This window comes from Archocentrus centrarchus, chromosome 8 (assembly GCF_007364275.1).
Source record: "Archocentrus centrarchus isolate MPI-CPG fArcCen1 chromosome 8, fArcCen1, whole genome shotgun sequence".
Lineage (NCBI taxonomy): Eukaryota > Metazoa > Chordata > Actinopteri > Cichliformes > Cichlidae > Archocentrus > Archocentrus centrarchus.
The window spans coordinates 25,568,224-25,589,150 of record NC_044353.1 but is presented as its reverse complement, the minus strand read 5'-3'; the positions used below and the strand labels follow the sequence as shown (position 1 = coordinate 25,589,150).

Genomic DNA, 20,927 nt, shown 5'->3' with positions numbered 1-20,927 from the left:
CATGGACTGGCCTCTCCAGAGCCCAGATAATATTGACAGAGAACAAAACAAAAGGCAGCAAACAGCCAAAGAAGAGCTTTAAATGTCCTTTAAGAAGCCTGGAGAACTATTCCTGAAAACTACGAAGAAGAAATGACAAGAAACTTTGCCTAAGACAGTTCAGGCTGTGCTGAAGAACATAGGTGGTCATGCCAAACCTTGACTTTCAAGCTCGTTAGAAGAGTACAAACTGTTTTTGACTTATATGCTGTATTTTCAATAAATCACTGCACCTGTTTCCTATTTTCCTATCAAAATATAAAGGAATGAGATGTGGCTCGAGAGTTTTTCACAGCACTGTAGATAACAGTGTGTATTGATAAGCTGAGCGTGCTTCTGTTTTATTGTTGATATTAACTGCTAAAAAAAATGTTGCCGAAAAAAAACGATGTATTTATACAGCAACCGTGATTAAGTAAATTAAACTCTCTACCTCTGCGTCTTGTTTTTTTTTTTTTTTACATTCTGCAAATATGAAATGCACTATAACAATTAAATGTAATATTTGCTATGTTTACGTTAATTTACAATAATAAAAAAAGGTAAAATGTACTAGGAGTACGTGAAGGCAACATTACTCATGAGGGCAAGGTTGAAGAATGAGGAACAGAGAAATAAACCAAATTAAACTGCACAAGTGAAACCAGGAAATAAATAGCTCTCGAAGACTATTTTTTTTCCAAGATGAGTTTGACGAAATGTTGACGGCATTGTTTGATGCATTTCTGCTGCCTCACACACACACAGGAGCTTCATAAACACAACACTTGCGCTTCTTCACACCTCAAAAACCCCCTTTTCGCGTTTGGATTAATACAGTTTAATGCCACAATCAGTGCTTAACTGTGGATGTAAGTGTCACCTTGTATTACTCATCTCCGGCCTCGGACTTTAGTCAGCGCTCGCTGCAACTTTAAGAAATAAATTACTTGCTTTTTCTTTTCTGCAGGAAATCACATGGAGGTGCTCTCGTTCTCACATGACAGGCTCGACTCAACCATGGCAGGAGAGATCAGTGAAGGTACAGTGCCAAAAACTTCTTACAGTTTAAGACAGTATCTCCAGATAATTTCCAAATCACGTTTACTTATTTTGCGTGGCGTCGCAGTGTCGGGAAAGTTTTTCTTTCTTTCTTTGTTTTTTTTTAAAGTGTTAATATTCGTGCGAGCAAAAATCGCTGAGAGCTTTTAGGGCACACTGTGATCGGAATGAATTTGCTCCGTTTGAAAAGCCGTCACATGGGGTTTATCTCACCTGTCGATGTTTTCTTGAGACCAGATAAGTTACAGTCCCCATGATTTCTACTGTTAAAGGTTATGTAAGCGGTGAATTAGGGCTTCTTAGTTTGGATACTGTTTTGTCGTCCGTGTGGAAAACCTTCACTTGCGCACTGGAAAACCTGTAGTGGTATGACCTGAGCTGTCTTCGTCTTATCTGCTCCACGCTTCCATGCAACTCTGATGAGGTTGTTTAAAATAATCCGTTACAAAGTTTTGTCTCATTTTTGGGGCACCTTTAAAGATTAAAGGGAACACAGCAGCCTATAATCTGTGTTGGGATAATGTAAAATCATAAGATAGGAAATAAAGTGAGTATTCTCATAAAATGTGGTTAGGTTATCATGACCCCTGTACTAGATACCACTTTATTATAATGATGCAATATGTCTCATATTTGGGGAGTTTTGATGCTATGTAGGTGTTGTTCCTCTTTTAGGCTCAGTTCCTGCCTATTACAGGGAAGTGTATGAGGCCATCCGCTGTAGGACAGATGAGAGAGTGCAGGTTGAGGTTTTTCAGCGGCTGCTCCAAAGGACCGATCTCTCCAAGGTGGTTTTAAACCAGGTGCGGGGTCCACACTTAAAGCATTCACGCTGCAACAGGCAGTGCTTCATAGATATGTCTAGTATTAAATTAAGTGTCACTTTTACTTCTTAACTAAAAGCGACACATTTGGCCCAAAGCAGCCCATTATAATGGACTTTCCAGCCAACACTGAATTGAAATAATGGAGGGATATCCCACTGACCACATCCCCATTCTTTTTATACTCACATTTTGCCAATGTGTCACATGCACTCACAGTTTTAAAGTGACATGAGGCTGGGACAGAAAATGATTACAGACTGGTGCATTGAAGCCTTTAGTCAAAGAGGCAATTTAATAAATTAAACAGTCTGATATGCTACATTGTTGCTCAGTTGTTCACTTTAATTTTGATAAGGCGTGCTTTGTGAATTATTGTTAGGAAAGATAGAATAGATAAAGACATGCTTTTTTTTTGGTTGGAATGCAGGCATTGAATAAGTAGCGGTGTGTCTTATGCTTTTGCATTAATGCCGAGATATACGACACACCAACAGTATGAAATTCCCCTGAAGGTACAGTGTCCGCAGAAGGTTTCAGCTCAAAGAAAATTTTAAAAAATTTCCCATTTTTGCATATCATTCCCTTTGTGTCTGCTGAGCACTTTGTGCAAAAAAGGAATGCAAACCACACTCGAGTTTGGTTGTCAGACTGTGCAACTGTGACCTTGAGGCCATATTGTTGTTGTTCTTTTCAGATTGCTGAGCATGTTGACTCCACCGATGGATTCCTGAGCAAACTGTCACTCTATAAAGCGCTCGCTTTGATTGCCTTTGCTCAGCAGGGAAAGCAACCAAGCCCTAAACTCTTGGAGAACTGCATACAAGGTAGGGGACAGTGACAGCAGTGTAGTAAATGTTTTGCTTAATGAGTAGTTTGGAAATTCTTCAGTGTGTAAAAAGGCAACGTCAGCTTTTCCTCTACTGTTAGGATAATTCATTTGCAAAAGTCACTCTTTCATTAAACCATGTATATGCAAGGTTTAACTTTTCAATAGATTTTTTTTTTAAATGAGAGATTTACACTGGAAAATACCCACTCAAAACATTTTCATTTTATTCGGCCTCATTTGGCTTAATTTAGTTTGATTTTATTTTGGTAGGGAAGCCTGTGCTGTTTACGTGTTGCATTCTTTCACTTGTCCCACAGTGGGAAGATGATAAGGGGGGGACGCTTCATGGTTTTCATAGAGGTAGCCATTATGCTGGCTTGAGTTAGAGCCATCCCTGACCTTCTGTGATTATTTAAAGCCCTCTCTGTTATTTCAGGTGTGGCCAGTATGGCAGCTTGCTGGATGCCACTTCCTTCTCTGTGGCAGTACATTGCATTCAATTCATGTCCTTCCTGGAATGTCCTGGAAGAAATGAAAACCAGATCACATGAATACTATGCACAATACTGTGCCAGCAGGAGACAAACACAGTGAAACACGTAGTCATCTGTTGAGAAAAAAAAAATAACAGAAAAGTGGTTTTAACATCAACATTCCTCACAGTTGGGAAATCCGTGTCAGTCTAGCTCCATTGATTCAATCACGGAAAACAAATATTAGATTTCAGTTCTTGCTGTGTGCTCGACAGAGTTACCGAAACCTCAGCTTGGGGAGCCGAGGGACCTGAGCGCACTGAGGATGAAGCCGGCTCAGGAGGACGTACTGACAATGTCGCAGACGCTGGACGAGCTTCTGGCGAGAGACATGGTCCAGGTGGAGCTCATTCCCGAGAAGAAAGGCCTGTTCCTCAAACATGTGGAGTACCAGGTCACCAGCCAGGCAAGGCACCACATAAAACCTGATACGCATAAATATATGTGTTATAATGGTCGAAAAAGCTACAAACTTTGCTTCTGCCTCTGGATCTATATTTAGATAATGTACTTCATTAACTATATGGCTTTTGGCAAGTAAAGGTGCAGTCATCATAAAGGAAAGTACTATGTGAAGCATCCTTTTGCTCTCTTTCTTAAAAGTGTTCTTTCTTTTCTTTTTTTTTAGCGTTATAAAATTTCGGTTTACCGTCGTTATAGTGACTTTGACGTCTTCCATGAGGTTTTGCTTCAGAGATTTGCCTACAGAGTGGTGCCAGCGATGCCACCTAAAAGGATGTTAAAGGGAGGTACGTCAGGCTGTGTGAACTATGTAACTTTTTGTTTCCCTATTTTATTATTATAGATTTTTTTTTTTTTTAACCCATTTATGACTTCACATCTGTTTTGAGTTTATTTGGGTCAATATTCTCCACAGAATGGTTGACAAACATGTAAATGTCTAGCCAATCATTTTTGGTAGATAAAGAATAAATGTTTAAATGTAATCTGGCAGGGTTTAAACACAGCTGTTGTAGTTTATTAAAAGGATTTGCCTGGTGAAGGGAAAAAAAAAAACAAAGAAAGCAGTGATGCGTAAAAATCCGGCTGTTTCCTCTTTATGTAGATTCATATGCACTTGGTTAGATACTGTCTCAGTTAAGTTTTAATCAAGTGCAGAATATTTCAAAAATGCACCATCATGAGTAAATCCACCATCCTGCCATTGATGCCTTTTTTTTTCCACCAAGTCAAATGCATACCATTGGGGATCAATATGAATTTGACTTTGATACATAAATTTGCTGGAGTTCTCCATTAATGTTTTGTTAAATAAGTTGACATAGACTTCAAGTTTAGGATAAAGTTTGCCCCTTTTACACCCCACAGCCCCTCATTTGGCACTAACACCCCTGGTCAAACTGCTCATTGCTTTTGTTTTCCGCTGTATCTCTCCACAGTCCTGACCTCTGTCTCTGAGCGGGAATTCATTGAGGGGAGAAGACGTGCTCTCGGCAGATTTATTAACTTGGTGGCTCGGCATCCCTTCTTCTCAGAGGATGAGCTGGTCAAGACCTTCCTCACCTTCAGCGGCTCTGTATGTCGTTTCCTTAACTTACTCCCTGTTTCTTTTGTGCTGGCTGTTGCACAGTAAGCATTATCATGAGTGACAGTGTAATGCATCCTGTTTAAGCTAATCGCTGTCTTTTCTTTTTCCAACCGTCAACTTCTCACCCCTCTTCCCGAACAGGATGTTCAGACTAAGCTGCGTGACACTTGCAAGAAAACAGGTGACGAGTTCATGACTAACAGAGTCGCAACTCAGGCGAAGGTTTGCGCGTGTTTGATGACTCCAGCTGTACTTTACTCTTAAAGAATCGTCCGCTTTTAAAGATTCACACGGCACAAAAGAGCTTTGCCTGACTTGTTTTGTAGGAATATCTCCCAGCTGACATTCAGGCTCAGTTTTCGACGAGCAGAGAGCTGATTAGAAATATCCACAACAGCTTCCAGAAGCTGCGGGACAGAGCTGAGAAAATGGCAGAGCGCTCAAAGGAGAATGCATCTGATCTCCTCATGTTTGGCAAAGAGCTCAGGTATTTTATTAATACGGTTATGAAGTTAATCTTTCTCTAGTATCCGCAGGTATTGGAGGTTTTGGTAATAAGATTCAAATCCTCGGTGTTATCTGTGACTCTCTTCCTGGTTGTTAACTTGAAATGAGTTTGGCAGCCAGCACACTGCGATATTACTTTCTCCCTCTGTAATATTGTCGTTTTTCTGCAGTGCGCTGGGCTCAGATGCTTCGCCTCTTCCCTCCTTGGCCTCTTCACAAAGCACCTGGGGGACCCTGCGTCAGTCTCTGAAGAGCCTTTCTGTGGAGCTCACTGTGCTGTCTGACAAAGCTGCTCAGCAGGTATAGCCCTCAGCCTTTCGTCTTCACCACCTGCTCTGCTGTGTTTGTCCAAAACTGGCACTGGGTAATAAATGTTGTTTTGTTAATGTCCACAGGGCAGACGAGAAGAAGATGATGTTGTGGAAAAATTGAATCTTTTCCTGGATTTGCTGCAGTCGTACAGGGTGAGTGAGTTTCACTTTTGGTTCTTGCTTTTCAGTGCACCTTTGGGGGATCCTTAACCTTTTGTGGCAGTTGCTTTTGTTTTTGCCTGCTGTTTTCTGATAGAAACACAACAAGGAGCTCTATATTTAAATTCGGGTTCATTTAGTAACCAAATTCAGAATATTATACAATGGATTATTTTAACCTCACTTCTTTTGAAAATGCAGTTTTTATTTGTGGGTGGAATTTTTGATTTTTTACTAGGCAGCTGGTGGCTTAATAAGGCATTTTCCACAGCTTCTATCAAATCTATTAATCAAAAAAATATGCACATTTCTGCATTAAGTTCTGCTGTCACCCCTGGCTGTTATGTTTCCCTAAGAGGTTGAGTCAAATAAAAAATACTCTGTTTTCCTAGGATCTCTGTGAGCGGCATGAGAAGGGCGTGCTCCACGAGCACCAGAAAGCACTGCACAAGTACAGTGTGATGAAAAGGCAGATGATGAGCGCCACTGTGCAGCCCAAAGAGCAGGCATCTGTGGAGCAGCTGGAATCACGAATTGTTCAGGTGAAAATTTCCGTTTCTCTTTTTTTAGGCCTCTTTGTTTAACTCATTTATTGCTTTAAAAGTAAAATTCTGCAATGGCTGGCATTCATATACTAGTAATGTACTTCTTAGCACTGTTCGGATCAACTTTTGCTTTCAGAGCTGCTTCTGAAAGGTGCTGGAAACATTCCTCAGAGGGTTTGGTCATTGTTGACACGACAACATCACACATTTGCTGCAAATTTGTCAGCTGCGCATCCATGATGCGAATCTGCCGTTCCACCATATCCCAAAGGTGCTCTGTTGGATTGAGATCTGGTGATTGCGGAGGCAATTTGAGTACCGTGAACTCATTGTCATGTTCAATAAACCAGTTTGAGCTTTGTGACATGGTGTGATATCCTGCAGGAAGCATCTGTCTGAAGATGGGTAGAGTGTGGTCATAAAGGGACGGACATCCTCAACAGTACTCAGATAGACTGTAGTGTTAAATGATGCTCAGTCAGAACTAAATGCAAAGAAAATATCTCATACTCTATTATATCACCACCACAAGCCTGAACCACTGATACAAGGCAAATGGATCCATGCTTTCGTGTTGTTTACACCAAATTCTGACCCTACCAGCTGAATGTCAAATTAAGACTCATCAGACCAGTTTTCCAGTTTTGGTGAGACTGTGTGAATTCCAGCCTTAGTTTCCCTGTTCTTAGCTGACAGGTGTGGACCTGCTGTGGTTTTCTGCTATTGTAGCCTTCAAGCTTTGATGTGCTGTGTGTTCAGAGATGTTCGTCTGCATTCTTTAGTTCTAACAAGTGGTTAGTTGAGTTACTGTTGCCTTCCTATCAGTTCGGAGTATGGTGCCACATTTGTAAGCAAAAAATGCATTTGTGGGTTGCGCCCATGAAAAACTTGACAAATCTTCTCTGCAGGGGCCAAACAGCTTATTCTGCCACTGACTCTTGTTTTGAGCTGCTGGTACTCCATGTGCTGACAGTCAGGCTTGTCATCACTGGAGGCAATCTCAGTGCAGAAAGATATCAAGTTGAGATTCTGCAACCAGTGGCAATCTCCACAGTCTGGGACCAAACTCTGTCCTCCAAGATGACAATGCTTGCTGGCCCCCACAGAGTGGGATTTATCAGACTACCTCCAGAATTTGGGAGCGGAGAGGCTGGGTTGGCCTCCCTGCAGTCCTCACCTCAACCCCACTGAACACTTGTGGGATCAGCGTGGGCGTGCTGTTTGTGCCAGAGTGACCAACACAACCACATTGGCTGACTTGCAACAAATTCTGGTTGAAGAATAGGCTCCCATCCCACAGCAGTGTGACCAGCATGAGGAGGAGGTGGTTCCTCAACATGCTACTGGGGTCCCTGTTGGTTAAACGAATAAATTGCTAAATTGTCAGTATGTCTTTAGACCTCAATCATCCAATCCAATAAATGAGACCAAACAAGAGTCAAGCTGTTCGGCACTGGCAGAGAAGATCTGGCAAGTTTTTCATGTGTGCGTTCCACATACTCAACTCTGCTGCTCAACCCACAAAAGCATTTTCCTTACAAAAGTGGCTCCATTTAAGGGGAAATAAACAGGCTTTCCGATGGTATAAGATTTATTGCCCAGAAGCATTGCTACAACAAAGAAATAATTAACCAAACTCAAATTTCTTCACTTTTTGTGCTATTATTTTGCCCCATTACTGTGAAATTACAGGAAGCTTTCTCCATATAAAGTGTTTTTATTCCAAAAAATATTTTCATCTTTTAATAAGTGGTAATGACTCCCTGTGTTTTTATTCTAATAATAGCAAGAAAATGCCATCCAGACCATGGAGCTGCGGAACTACTTCTCCCTGTTCTGCCTCCATCAAGAGACACAGCTTATCTTCACCTACCTTCCGATCACCTCCCACATTCTTGGAGCTTTCGTTAACTCCCAGGTCCAAGGACACAGAGAGGTGAGATGGTTTTGTGAAAATAATATTTACACAAATCCGCCTTTATGTCGACACCACTCCAGGAGGGTCAAACCAGGTTTAAATTGGCTACTAATTTTGATGGATGGTATAACTAAGCAGACAGGCCTTGTTTTTCATCCGGGGTTTGAAATGAAGGAAAACATGGGTTCAATACTTCCTTCTGACCCTTCATTCTGAGTTCTCCGTTTCAGTGGGAAACCAATATATCCTGTGCTGTATATACTGCAGTGTGTGCTATTTTGGTTTTCAAACTTTATAAAAACAAATGAAATGTTTCTTTTCTTTCCAGATGGGGGATGTTTGGAATGAATTGCAGCCGAAGCTTGGGTGTCTCTTTGGTGGCAACAACGGATTGAAACACTCCTTCTGAAGCCTAAATGTACACGAGATGCTGAAGAGAAAAACGGGCACCGAGGATTGCAAACTGGAAAATAAAAAGCTCTGTGAGCCACAGGAGAGAGAGCTCAGCTTTTCCAGTTAGAGATTTGATACGTTATGTCTGATCTTTGCCCGTATCACCTGCAAGGGACAGCAGGCTCATAAATCACTTTATGCTCTGCTTCGATGTAAAGTTCACTTCACCATTAACTTTTTTTTATTATTTGAATATGCCAGGAAAACTCTCTGAAGCGTTATTTTACAAGGGATGCAAGACCGGTGAATCAAGTTCTGCATTCTGCCTGATTAGTTAAAGCACCTGTAAGTAAGAAGTTTTCCACACTAAAATAGTTGAAACAAGCAGAAAAATTTAACTTTATTCAAAGAGAGGATTATTTAAAATCTTACTGTTCTTGCTGAGTAACAGTGTATCAGTTTGTTTTACAGGTTTTAGTTTGTAAGGATGTATAGCAGTATACTTGATTTTTTTTTTTGTTCTATTCCTGCTTTTTGTTATTATTTACATCAAGTTTCCTGAATTATTTGTACAACCCCCAGTTTTGTTTTATTTTATAAGCTATTTCAAACGTCTGAAACTTAAAATGTAAGATAATATGAAGGGCAGAATTAAGATCTATGAAAGAATAATGTCTGGCACTAGTGGCATAATATGTCAATAATAACACTATAAGCTACTGAATTACTACCAAAGACAAAGTTGCCTAAATACACTCCTTTGCTGTAAATAAAAGCAGGTCTCATGCATAGCTACAGTTTAACATTCATCACCTTTATTTCTTCGCCCAACACATCATTTATTATCAGGACAAACGCAGTCTAGATTTCTTTCACATACTGTTTTTCTACTTTTTGTATTTTATGGAGGAACTCCAACACTGTACATACAGCATGAAATCGCCTTAATTTTTGGAACAAGCTGCACAGAATATGAAACCTATTGAATTCAGAACTGCATAAACTGTGAATATTTTACTGACGAGATGCTTCCTGAATTACGCTGAATCGGTTATTCTCAAAATAAAATGTGAAAAATGGATGTTTTCTTTCAGTGTAGTGCTGCTTTGAGTCACACGGGGAAAACCTGGAAAGAAAATAAGGTTTCTAGTTATGTTACAGTTATAAAACATGTAAATACGCCGCATATACAGAAAACATAATTCTGTTTAGTCCACAGGGTATTCTCGTTTCCTCCCAGATAATGACACAATAACCGTAACAGTGAAGGAACAGTGCAATTATCAATTTTCAGAAGACTTGAGTTTTTATATTGCTCCCTGATGTAAATGCCATCAGTAATAGCCGGGTTATTTCCCTTCAGAGCTCCTCCACTTCTTCCAGCGTGTGGCTGAGGATCACGTCGTGACCCTGAAACTTGAAGTATCCAACAAATTTCTTCTTCTGCAGCATCAATGGGAACCACAGTATGTCATCAGCCCACATCTGACTGAAAGGAATTTTGTCACTTTCGAACCACTGCGGCCTCATTTCTAGAAAACAAAAGAAGAAAATAATTAGACCTCCCGAGAATGGAAAAAAAACCCATTTTATCATCTGCCTTATCGCTGTCATTTTGGTGCCATTTCTTGGTTACTGTCCAGTGTATAAAGAGAATCATTAATAAATCAATTCATGTCGCTTTAGGACTTCAATTCTAAGTAGACAACAGACATCAATTACTGCAATGCAGATAACTCTTTAACTCATTTCCTGCTTTATCTGCTTACAAAGGAAAACTATTATATATGAAACTGTTAAAATTAAACACTGTGATGTTATGGAAGTGTCTTAAAAATGCTCGTAAGAGTACACTGAAATCATTAAAATCACTCTCAAGCATGTCTTTCTAGTCAAAGACGAGGGACAAACTCCATCTTCATTCATTCGGTCTTAAGCTAAAAAGAAGCTTCGCAGTCTGAGAGCTAGAAATATTTTTCACATGAAGTCACTTGGCCAGAATGCTCATGACTCAACAAACCTCATACTTATTCAGTCCCCTGACTGATTACGAGTATTTTTCAACCATTTGATTTCTGTCTTGTAAAATCGGTGTTAAAACCACATTATGCAATATTCCTTAACTGTACCACATTTCAGTTAAGCTTTTCGCCCCCACTTATCTCTTCGCCTCGTGGCTATTTGACTTCTCTTACCCTCCAGACTCTTTAGTTGCTGCTAATGCCTGAATGCTCGAGGAGCTGAGGTTTGCTGAGCGCCTCCAGACTTCACCCTGCTGACCTTGGCTAAATTGCCTGGAAAGACATCCTTGCAAATTCTTCTTGCTAAGGGCATCAACTCTTCTTTGTTTATTTACAGTCTTTTACTACTGAGAGCACAATTATAGATTTTTCTCTTCCCACTTCACAAATATACACTACTTGCTTCTATTTCTGTGTGTCTCATACCAAACAGTCAAATGTTCAGACACAGTCCAACATAACTGCAGTTTTAGGCGATTACAGACCCATTTCCAAACTTCTCATTTCTAAAACAATTCAAAAATCTTTTTCATCTGGTTGAGGGACATGATATCTGTGATGACTTCTAGTCTAGCTCCCATCAAATTCACAGCCCTTAATCCGCTTTGGTCAAATTTACAAATGTCGTTCCGGTGTACTCTGATAAACGTGAACCCTCTATTTTAATTCTTTTGATTTATCTGCAGCTTTTGATACTGCGGCCATACCATACTAATTAACATGTTATTGATCTGGGTTGGTATTTCTAGCATTGCTCTCAAATGGCTTTCATAATTCAGGTTTGACAGTAAGATATACAGTATCGACTGTAGATCTTCATCTGCTCCTTTCCTGTGTGGCGTCCCTCAAAGCTCCACCCTTGGACCGATTCTACTTTCATTACATATTTTATGGTTTGGAGATTTCATATTTCTTATGTCTTACAGTTGCTAAGCTGATGATATGCAGCTATGCTTTCCTATTACACCTAATAACCTTAAAAGCCCTGCTCACCTCAGTGATTTTTTTTTCACTACCATTACCAACTCAGTGTCTTTAAATTTCTTCCATCTCAAAATTGGCAAAACTGAGGTCCGTGTGTTCAGGTCTGACAGCTTCTCTAAGGAGGTCAGTCGCTACATCGACCCTGTGACATCAAAACATCTACCAACAGTCTTGATATTATTCTTGACAGCATTTGAATTTTAAGCCTCACCTCTCTAAGCCCATCTACTCTTATTTCAATTAAGAAATATCACAATGAATGAATGCATGCATGCAGCAGCTAGGCTGCTAACAACAGCTACAAGGTGTTCGCACTTCACCCCTGTTCTTGCTTTCCTAAGCCCTGCATAGAACCCATGTTATTATTTCAAAAACATCATTTTTATCAAACTAAAACATCACTTCATTTCTTCATACTTCACTGGGGTGCAGTGGACATCATACCATCTGATTCTGTTGGTTCTCCATTATATGCGTCAGCTCTGAAAATATGGACATCAAGCAACTGCGTTTCTCCCACAAATTCAAATTTGATATTTCCGATCTTCTGGAGTGCATCCACCGTGAGACCACTTTCTTCTTGCAGTTCTCTAAAAGGGAAAGCATCAAATAAATGTTTAAATACGTGAGTCTTAAAAATAAGCTCACAGCAGACGTCACACTGACACTAAAAGCAACTAAAAATGGCAAAGTAATAATATCAGAGGTTCGAGGACACAGACTATTTCAGGGTGGCTGATTTACCCTCACACAAAACATTTTAAGATTATAAAACAAAAATAATGTGGGATGTGAGTGAAAGGTCTGGATAAGAGCTTGTAGGCTGAACTTTGAGATCGGGGTCAAAGCGTTGTTGAAAACTGCACCAGTACTTTTTTTAACCTCCAAGACACAATAAAAATATTTGCATTTTGCATAATGGGGTTAATTCTAATCAGAGCAAACTTGTCACCATGAAAGTGGTTGCATTAACTTCAAAATGAACCACAAGTTAAATGTGCAAACAGGTGTCACCACTGTGCTCTGGTACCTGCACAAATAAAAGTACAAAGAGGTGGGAGAGGTACTGAAAAATGAAAATTAAACCTCACATGCCCGAGAATGACATGTCAGGAATAATGTGGTCTGTGGTCTGTCATTAGAGATGCAAAATTCCCCCCACGGTGCTGATGCAACTGATGAAAGCTGAGCCATATTCCACTGTAAAAAAATAAATAAATAAAGTGCTAAAAAATTACTAGCATGGTAAGTAAAAATTTTTTCTGCTTAAATTTTTGAAAGTTTTGAGAGCCACTTCAGGTCCAAAAGGCAACTTAAACAGGTGTGTTTGGTGTGTTCTGAAGCCTGAAACTGATGTGGAAGAAATGCAAATAAATATTTGTATTTTCATAGACTAGGATTTATTAAATGGAGAGACTGAAGACAATTTTCAGTATTGTCCTTACCTGTCTACAACAAGAAGGATCAAGTGTGTCTACCACAGTCTTTAGATCCATCGCATTTATTAGCATTCCAAATATCCTGAGCACAAAGCTGGTCTCTCTACATGTTTGAGAGAAAACAGCTTGAGAACGGGCTTGATAGCTTTTTGGGGGTTTCCTTCCTTTGCTTTGGAGCAAATTTCCTGCAGATGTCTAATCACAGATTGTCCAGACTCCATGTTAATGTGTTTTTTCCCCTCACACTTACAAAGTACTGGAAAAAAAAAAAAAAAAAACATTCAAACAACTCCATTTTTTCTGTCCTCTCCTTACCCTTACACACCATCTTTACCTTGCTGTTCCATATAAATGCACACAGAGTTTGGCCTTAAAACACAGAACACACTATTATATTTTGTGATATGTTTTTACTGGCACACATTAAAGCTGCAACAGCATGTACCATGGCACATATCATGCAAGGCTTTGATGCGATAATATGCACTATGAAATTTGTTAAATTGCACTTTTGTTTCTCCCTAAAGTGATTCGAAAATGTATAAGAAAACATAGCTGCTAAAAGATCCTTTGTGTTTGTAGAAATTTTGTGTGTGCATATGTATACACACATACACCAACCACTTTATTATTTACACCTCGCCAGTACTGGGTTGGACCCCATTATGCCTTCAAAATTGTCTTCTTAGTGGCATCGATTCTACACAGTGCTGGAAACATTCCTCAGAGATTTTGGTCCATGTTGATGTGATAGCATCACACAGTTGCTGATCTCTTTTCACCACATCCTCAAAGCGCTCTACTGGATTGAGATCTGCTGACTGTGGAGGCAATTTGAGTACATGCTTTCATGCTGTTTACACCAAATTCTGATCCCATGATCTGAATGTCGCAGTGAAAATTGATCTTCTATGGTCCGATTTTGGTGAGCGCATGCGACTTGTAGCCTCGGCTTTCTGTTCTTAGAAGAGTTGCAGCTGATTTGGTCTTCTGCTGGTGTCGCTCATCTGCTCCAAGGTTCGGTGTGTTGTGTGTTCAAAGATGCACTTCTGCATACCTTGGTTGTAACACGTGGTTGATTGCGTTACTGTTGCCTTCCTATCAGCTTCCCAAAAAAAGCACCCCGGTGCAGTGCCATGATCCATTGCTTTTAAGACTACTTCATTTCAGAATATCTTAAATGTAATAATATTAATAAAGCTGAAAACAACTAAACTTACCTCCTAGCAGCGTCCTCAATAGTTTCTCCATGCTGAACTTTGCCCCCAAACCCGTTCCACTTTCCAGCTCCAAAGCCCCTCTTCTTCATGCCCAGCAGCACTCTGCCCGGCTGAACTACGAGCACAAGGGTCAGCAGCTTGGAGCTCAACATCTCACCTGAGTGGGGGAGGCAAATAAATCTGATGTTAAACTAACACAACGCATCTTTACTGTGCTGCCCTGCCTGAGCGGCATCTCCTGCACGCTCCGTTGTGTTAACGTGATTACCTGCTAAGTTAAACAGTGTTAGCGTACTGAAAAAGAGAAACTTTGCTGAAGAGCGGGCGGAGAAAAAAGTAGCTGTTCAATAAAAACAGTACAGGTTGTGTTGAGTGACTCCCGCGTTCAGCGGCATAGCCGTGGTCACATGATGTGCTGATATGTAAGAGTGTGGATGAATACGATGGCTTTAAGACTCAGTTCACTGGGTCCATCGCTGTCTTGCTAGATCGGTTAACCGTGGTCCATGTGTTACGTTTAAATCCGTTCGACTAGAAACCACGGTCGGTTAATGTACTACTACAGCACGTGTTATCTTAAGATATCACGCTTTGCGTGCTCAATCAGAGTAGAAAAGTGCTATAGAGCTATACAGCTCCTACTATTATTACCATATAGGCTGCTAATAATAATAACAACAAGACTTAATTCATGCATTCCCCAAAATGGTATTAGATGCCATCTGAAGCCAATATTACGTTGTATGCTACAGAGACTTTTGGACAGGAGCAACAAAACACATTTTAATGCTTTAAAAAGACCCAATGAAACTTCCATGTGCCAACCTGTCATCCCAGAGAAGCTGAGATTTTGAAGAGTAAAGGTCGAATTTAAGACTCAACCACTGAAGTATGTTTTCCCATAAAAAACTGCAAATAATTTGGAAATCATATCATCTATGCCATCCATCCATATGTGGAGAAATGTCTGTATGTAAAGATCAGTGCTGAACAGGTGTGATTTTCAGGCCCTCGGGTAGATCTGCATTTAAAAGCATACATTATTCTATAGAGGAAATCACTGCAGGGGCTCTGCAAGATAAGATAAGACACTTGTTGGAAAGTATCTAGGTTGTTCGGGATCATGTGATTTAAAAAAAAAATCAACACACAGGTTAAAAAAAAAAAAAAAAAAAAAAGGTGTGATGGTATGGGGGTACATAACTGCACATAGTATGAGTAGCTTGGACAGCTGTGAAGGCACCATTAATGCTAAACCATATGCACACATGCTGCAATCCTGCAAAATAATACCACTCCACATTCTATTCATTCAGATACTGTTCATCTCTTGGCAGACGAATGAAGCTGATGGCCTGACAGATGTTGAGAAAGTACTGTGGGATGTCCAGAATGGACTGCACCCCCCCCCCCCCCCCCCCCCCCCAAACATCGTGAGGTCTCTACCACTTCCTTCGTGTCCTCCCTGGACTTATTACCTTTTCCTGGCACTTGAGAAAAGAAAAGAAATTGATCAGGTAAAAGGACTGGACTGAAAATAAGTGAAAAAAAGAAACCAGTGCCCAAAGGAAAACAAAGAAACCTGGAGAACTATTGCTCAAGGCGACTAAAGATTGAAAGAAAGTCTGGCCCTTGGAAGCATAACATAATAAAATGAGGGATGGCTTAAGATGTTTGCGCAGCACTGTACAAATAAAAAACGATTTCCTCACTAAGAACAACTGCTCTTTGGCACATTAGCAGCTGAAACAGTCCACAGTAGGAACAGTTGTTGTGCAAGTGTTTTGCATTAAGGGGACCTATATAGGCACGCACGCAGAGGGTTTGCCTTTGACCAATGGGCTCTGTATTTCTACGCAAGCGCAGTTGACCGTGCGGCACACATGACGGTGGGCTGTAAAAACAATGTGGATGTTTTCCTTCCAGAGGAGATACTTGCACTCCTCATTGTGTTTAAGGAAGAAGCTGAAGGGTAAAACACCAGCGGAGCAGCGCTGGCTCCAACGGCAACTTAAAGACCCGTATGTGAAGGCTTCTCAGGCCCAAAACTTTCGGTGCAGAAGCGCCTTCAAGCTGTTAGAAATAGATGACAAATTCAGGCTTTTACAGCCCGGATACACCGTGGTGGACTGCGGAGCTGCACCTGGAGCCTGGAGCCAGGTGGCAGTCCAGAGGGTCAATTCAGCCGGGACAGGTGAGAGGAAAGGTGTTTACTCACATGCTTGTGTGGGGGAAAAGGGACGCCACACATGATTACTGCAACGCAGAGCGAAGTTAATATTGTAGAGTTTAAAACTGTATGTCAGTGCGGATTTCGAATCAATGTTGTCTGATTTCTCCGTAGTGCTTCTGTTGTTTGGGCCTTTATAAAAGCTAATTATTTTTCCAAGCGAAAAGTAGTGTGCCTAATTTTCTTAATAAGAAAACCAGCTTTTATCTAGGTATGGGAAAATGTCACATTGATTTTTATTTTTGTTTTTAAGCACATGCATCGTGGTTTGAATATCAGCATGCAGACACTGAAGCTTGTCTGAATATCCATCATGTCAGTATTTATTTTTACTGGTGCAGTTGCAAGTGCAGATTTATTGGAAGAGTTATTAGAGGCTCAGCCTTAAATAACAACAACAACAAAAAAAAGCTTTTATATTAAAGTGCCTGTCTTTCCTATTACCCTAGATCCTGAGTTGCCACATGGTACGGTTGTTGGCATTGATCTGCTGAACATACCGCCTCTGGATGGTGCTCACTTCCTGTCCAGTCACGATGTCACAGACCCGGCCACACATGCCAAACTGTTGGAGCTTCTTCCCCACGGCAAGGCTCATGTCATCCTGAGCGACATGGCGCCCAACGCCAGCGGTTTCAGGGAGATGGATCACGAGAGACTCATCACAATGTGTTTGTCTTTGATAGACTTGGCTGAGAAGATCTTACAACCCCAAGGCTCTCTGCTTTGTAAATACTGGGATGGCATCCTTGCTCATAAACTCCAGGGAACGCTCTCAAGTGTGTTCACTAGTGTTCGAACTGTAAAGCCAGATTCCAGCAGAAAAGATTCGGCTGAACGATATTTCCTTGCTAGAATGTACAGAAAGCCAATAAAGTGATGATGGCTGTTTTATTCTGAAGTGTCTGCTCTGTTCAGTCTGAACATCAGGAAGGGCCTCTCTTAGTAGCTGTCATCAAAAGATGGCACTGTTGAGGCATCAGTAAGGCTGACTGCTCGAGGCACAGAAGCAAACACATTAAACACTGTGATGCTGGTTTTTAAGCCCTGCAAACTTAACACAGCAGCAGTGGATCAGTAATGTGTAAACCTATGCAAGAATCAGTTTGATATTCCTCAAGAGCCCGATGCAGTGTTTCTCTGAAGTTATTGTTTGCCCCAAGTGTTTGTTCTACACACTCAGACTGGTATTTGCTTTGTTACAGAAAGTCATCTACCAGTGGTGCTTATGCTAATAATTTGCACTGCCAGCCATGTAGAAATATGTAATCATTCTCTCACTGAGTGCTCACAGAGAGGGAAAACTAATACATAAGAGTCAAGCACAGTATGACTAACAGGAAGTGGGATGATGCTGAAGTGTTGTTGGGTTCAGACAGTGAAAACATGTCCATTTCCTGTGAAAATATGATCACCACGGTCATTTCAGACTTTTTGCTTCGTATTTTCCCAGATCTCCTCTAAATCACTGAGGTAAACACTTCTGTTTATTTCTGCCCCCCCCCCCCCCCCCCTTATATAACTGGTCATGAAATAAAAGCACATTTTGTAGTCATATAGTGTCACAGTCTTGACTTGTAGCTCCATTCACCAGAGCCATGTGCATATACGATATCAAAAGCTTCTCTTCCCCTCTTAGTACATCAGCTTTCATGCATGTACAAGTAACTGTGTCATTTTTGTAGGTTATTTTATGCTTTTAATCTAGCGACAGAAATAGATTGTGAATTACTTGCCACAAAGGTCTCCAGCTGGACACGTTCTTGGGATGTAGCTTTACCCTTGGGCCAAAAGGACCCTGTCATGTACAAATGAGTGAATAACAACAAAATGCAACCATGCAGAGAGGTTCAAAGGAGGAGGAATCATTTCAGGCACCTCGATTCTAAAAGAAAAATTCCACATTCATTCGCTGTTCATAGATACACGATTCACAGCTGGAGTACTTCTACAGCTTGTATGTCTTTCATGGTTAAATAAATCGGTACAAAAGATTAACATTTGTGTTGGCAAGCATTTGGTTCTTCATTAAAATGTCAAAGGTCAAAGCTTCTACATGAAAAACCTTGAGCCATATGATAGCTTAAACTCCAGAGCTGAAGCATTTTTTCTTTTAAATTCTATTTAATTTGTGGGTGGATTTGTAACAAATTAATTACTGTTAAGGTTGCGAACAACAAAGTGTTTTAAATTTGCTTTTAAAGACTGGACTCTGTCATTGGTACTGCAGTAAAATAAACCAGATGCAGTTTCTAGAGTGATAAGGAGCCCCGAGAGGCTCTGTTATGGTTTGAGATTAGTCATAGTTAAGCAATAAAGTCAATGATATGCAACATTTAGAGGATGTGCATGTTGCTTTTTACATCTTAATATTTTGCTAGGGAAATATGAAAGAAGTGCAGTGATTTATCCAGTTTGTCCAGTCCAGCTCTTGTGTAATATGTCATACCTCAGTCTTTCGTCCCTGCATCAAGAGTAGCTTCTTAACAACCATCCTGAGACCATTTCTGATGAGGCTTTGGCGAACAGTAGATGGATCAGCTGAACAGCCAGATGCATCTCTCAAGTCCCGTGTCATGTCTTTGCTGGACTTTGTTCTATTTCTTAAAGACATGACTTTCAGATACTGTTCATCTGCTGCACATAGCTTTTTAGGCCCGACACTTCTTTTAGTTTCAGACAGGCATGCTGAGACATGCCAAGTTTTTTGGCTAATAGCTCTTTGGGATCAGTTTTTGGTCCAAAAATACTATTTTATGCCTGTCAAACTGTGTTATTGTTGGCATTTTTTTGTAGAGTCAGCTAAAGAAATGGGAACAAATGGTGTGTTTTTGTAACACGCTGCCCAGTAACAAATTGCGAAACGATACAATTTAAAATTGATTCTTTGCTAGTTTTGTGTTATGTATAGACACAATGCTGGTTCATCCATTGAATTTGGTACCCCTGGTGCTTAAATGATTCATAGATCAGTGCTAAGTGGCTTAAGAAACAACAACAAAAACATTCCTATGAAAATGTCAGGTACAAGGGCTGGACTAAAAATGAGTGAAAAAACTGCAAATGTCCAAAGAAAGACACTTTGAAAAAGCTTCAGAAATCCTGAAGAGCTATTGCTGAATATCCCTTTACAAGAACGTCCGGATCCTTGGAAGCAAACTATAAAGCATAAAACTGTAGATATAAAAATTAAATTAAATTTCATGCTTGTCCATCTTTCTCAAATATGCTGAATGTATATCTGAGTGTACATATGTCTAAGATGGTAACTGAAAATATTTTATTCCTTATGAAAATACAGTTCACCAAATTACTCACAAGCTGTCACTGTTTTGAAATCATTTTAGTCCTAAATTGTTTTTTTTTTCAAAGTCTGATCATTTCATAAACAGAAAATTAAAATCCTAATCAAGCCCAAATTTGCATTAATGCAGCAAAGAAAGAGATGGCTCACATGAATAAATTAATATTGCTGCTATCTGGCCTTTCTGTCTCAGGAGTGATGAGTAATACAGTGTGAACTGAAACATTCATGCCTCTTGGTAAAATTAACAGCATAGACGGGAGACTGACCCCTAAATATGATTGCTTAGAATGAATGGGAGCAGCCATCCCCGCTGATGAAGCTGATAGTGCAAGATGTGAACAGATGACCAATTTTACTTCTCATTACTTGTTGATTATTCAGCCCTTTGCTATTTAGATTGAAATTATTTTAGAATTACTGTGGGATTTATGTAAATTCCACTGGACCCGACTGCTCGGGCTCAGGATAAATGATGATTCATTCACAGGTTAATTCATTCTTCTCTGGCCAGCTGCAGGTATAGCTGTAAATATTAGTAAATGAAGAGGGGAAAACAGAAAGCCACAAATTTTGATATCCAGATCTGTCTACTGAGATGTGGTAATTCCCTTTACAATCTGCCACATAACACCAGTTTGAACTGCTTGTTATTGTTGCATATGATTATATGAAGTTCTTATATACTTTTGATCTACAATAACACCATGTTTCCATATGCAATCATGGTTTAAAGAAAAGAAAAGAAAAGAAAAGTACACCCTGTCTCATTTCTAAGGTTATATATGTCAGGACATCATAAAAAAAAAAAATTCTGTCCTTAGCGGGTCTTAAAATTAGGAAAATTTAACTATAGATGAACTACAAAACATTACATATCATGTCATTATTTAACGAAAACTAAGCCAAAATGTAGAAGCAGCGTGTTATTATGGCCACATATCTCCACTTTGATCTCATCTGTCCAAAGAACACTGTTCAAGAAGTCTGGTGGTTTATTCAGATGCGATTTTGCAAACCTAAGTCACGCTGCCACGTTCTTTTTAGAAAGAAGAGGCTTTCTGCTGGCTATCCTTCC

The 20,927-nt window shown here is 40.1% G+C and overlaps 3 protein-coding genes across 4 annotated transcripts; 2 read left to right on the top strand and 1 right to left on the bottom strand.

Moving 5' to 3' along the window:
* The first annotated feature begins 673 nt into the window (after positions 1-673).
* snx8a (sorting nexin 8a) lies at positions 674-9,730 on the top strand. Of its 2 annotated transcripts, XM_030736367.1 has the most exons (14): positions 674-890; positions 989-1,060; positions 1,756-1,883; positions 2,602-2,731; positions 3,485-3,675; positions 3,898-4,018; positions 4,670-4,806; positions 4,960-5,040; positions 5,145-5,305; positions 5,496-5,625; positions 5,721-5,789; positions 6,188-6,337; positions 8,127-8,276; positions 8,587-9,730. In XM_030736367.1, exons 2-14 carry the CDS (start codon positions 997-999, stop codon positions 8,665-8,667), a joined length of 1,593 nt encoding a protein of 530 aa, XP_030592227.1. In that variant the 5' UTR covers positions 674-890; positions 989-996; the 3' UTR covers positions 8,668-9,730. The 2 variants fall into 2 exon arrangements, with proteins under 2 accessions (XP_030592227.1, XP_030592228.1); XM_030736368.1 differs by lacking the exon at positions 1,756-1,883 and having other exon boundaries at positions 675-890.
* Positions 9,701-14,809, bottom strand: nudt1 (nudix (nucleoside diphosphate linked moiety X)-type motif 1). Its single transcript, XM_030736371.1, has 4 exons — positions 14,584-14,809; positions 14,316-14,472; positions 12,101-12,246; positions 9,701-10,183 (listed from the first exon to the last, which is right to left on the bottom strand). The coding sequence occupies exons 2-4, from the start codon at positions 14,465-14,467 to the stop codon at positions 10,011-10,013; spliced, it is 471 nt and encodes a 156-aa protein (XP_030592231.1). The 5' UTR covers positions 14,468-14,472; positions 14,584-14,809; the 3' UTR covers positions 9,701-10,010.
* Positions 14,810-16,191: 1,382 nt separating this feature from the next.
* mrm2 (mitochondrial rRNA methyltransferase 2) lies at positions 16,192-18,040 on the top strand. Its single transcript, XM_030736370.1, has 2 exons — positions 16,192-16,509; positions 16,995-18,040. Exons 1-2 carry the CDS (start codon positions 16,221-16,223, stop codon positions 17,423-17,425), a joined length of 720 nt encoding a protein of 239 aa, XP_030592230.1. The 5' UTR covers positions 16,192-16,220; the 3' UTR covers positions 17,426-18,040.
* Positions 18,041-20,927: the final 2,887 nt, after the last annotated feature.

Bases quoted from the DNA above. Each gene is read 5' to 3' on its own strand.
- snx8a (XM_030736367.1), top strand. From the start codon at position 997: ATGGAGGTGCTCTCGTTCTCACATGACAGGCTCGACTCAACCATGGCA. The intron at 1,884-2,601 runs GTGCGGGGTCCA...TGTTCTTTTCAG, and splicing joins CCAAGGTGGTTTTAAACCAG to ATTGCTGAGCATGTTGACTC. The intron at 5,306-5,495 runs GTATTTTATTAA...GTTTTTCTGCAG, and splicing joins ATGTTTGGCAAAGAGCTCAG to TGCGCTGGGCTCAGATGCTT.
- nudt1 (XM_030736371.1), bottom strand. From the start codon at position 14,467: ATGTTGAGCTCCAAGCTGCTGACCCTTGTGCTCGTAGTTCAGCCGGGC. The intron at 12,247-14,315 runs GTAAGTTTAGTT...TTTCCCTTTTAG, and splicing joins ATTGAGGACGCTGCTAGGAG to AGAACTGCAAGAAGAAAGTG. The intron at 10,184-12,100 runs GTATGATGTCCA...TTTGTTTTCTAG, and splicing joins AGAACCAACAGAATCAGATG to AAATGAGGCCGCAGTGGTTC.
- mrm2 (XM_030736370.1), top strand. From the start codon at position 16,221: ATGTGGATGTTTTCCTTCCAGAGGAGATACTTGCACTCCTCATTGTGT. The intron at 16,510-16,994 runs GTGAGAGGAAAG...CTATTACCCTAG, and splicing joins GGTCAATTCAGCCGGGACAG to ATCCTGAGTTGCCACATGGT.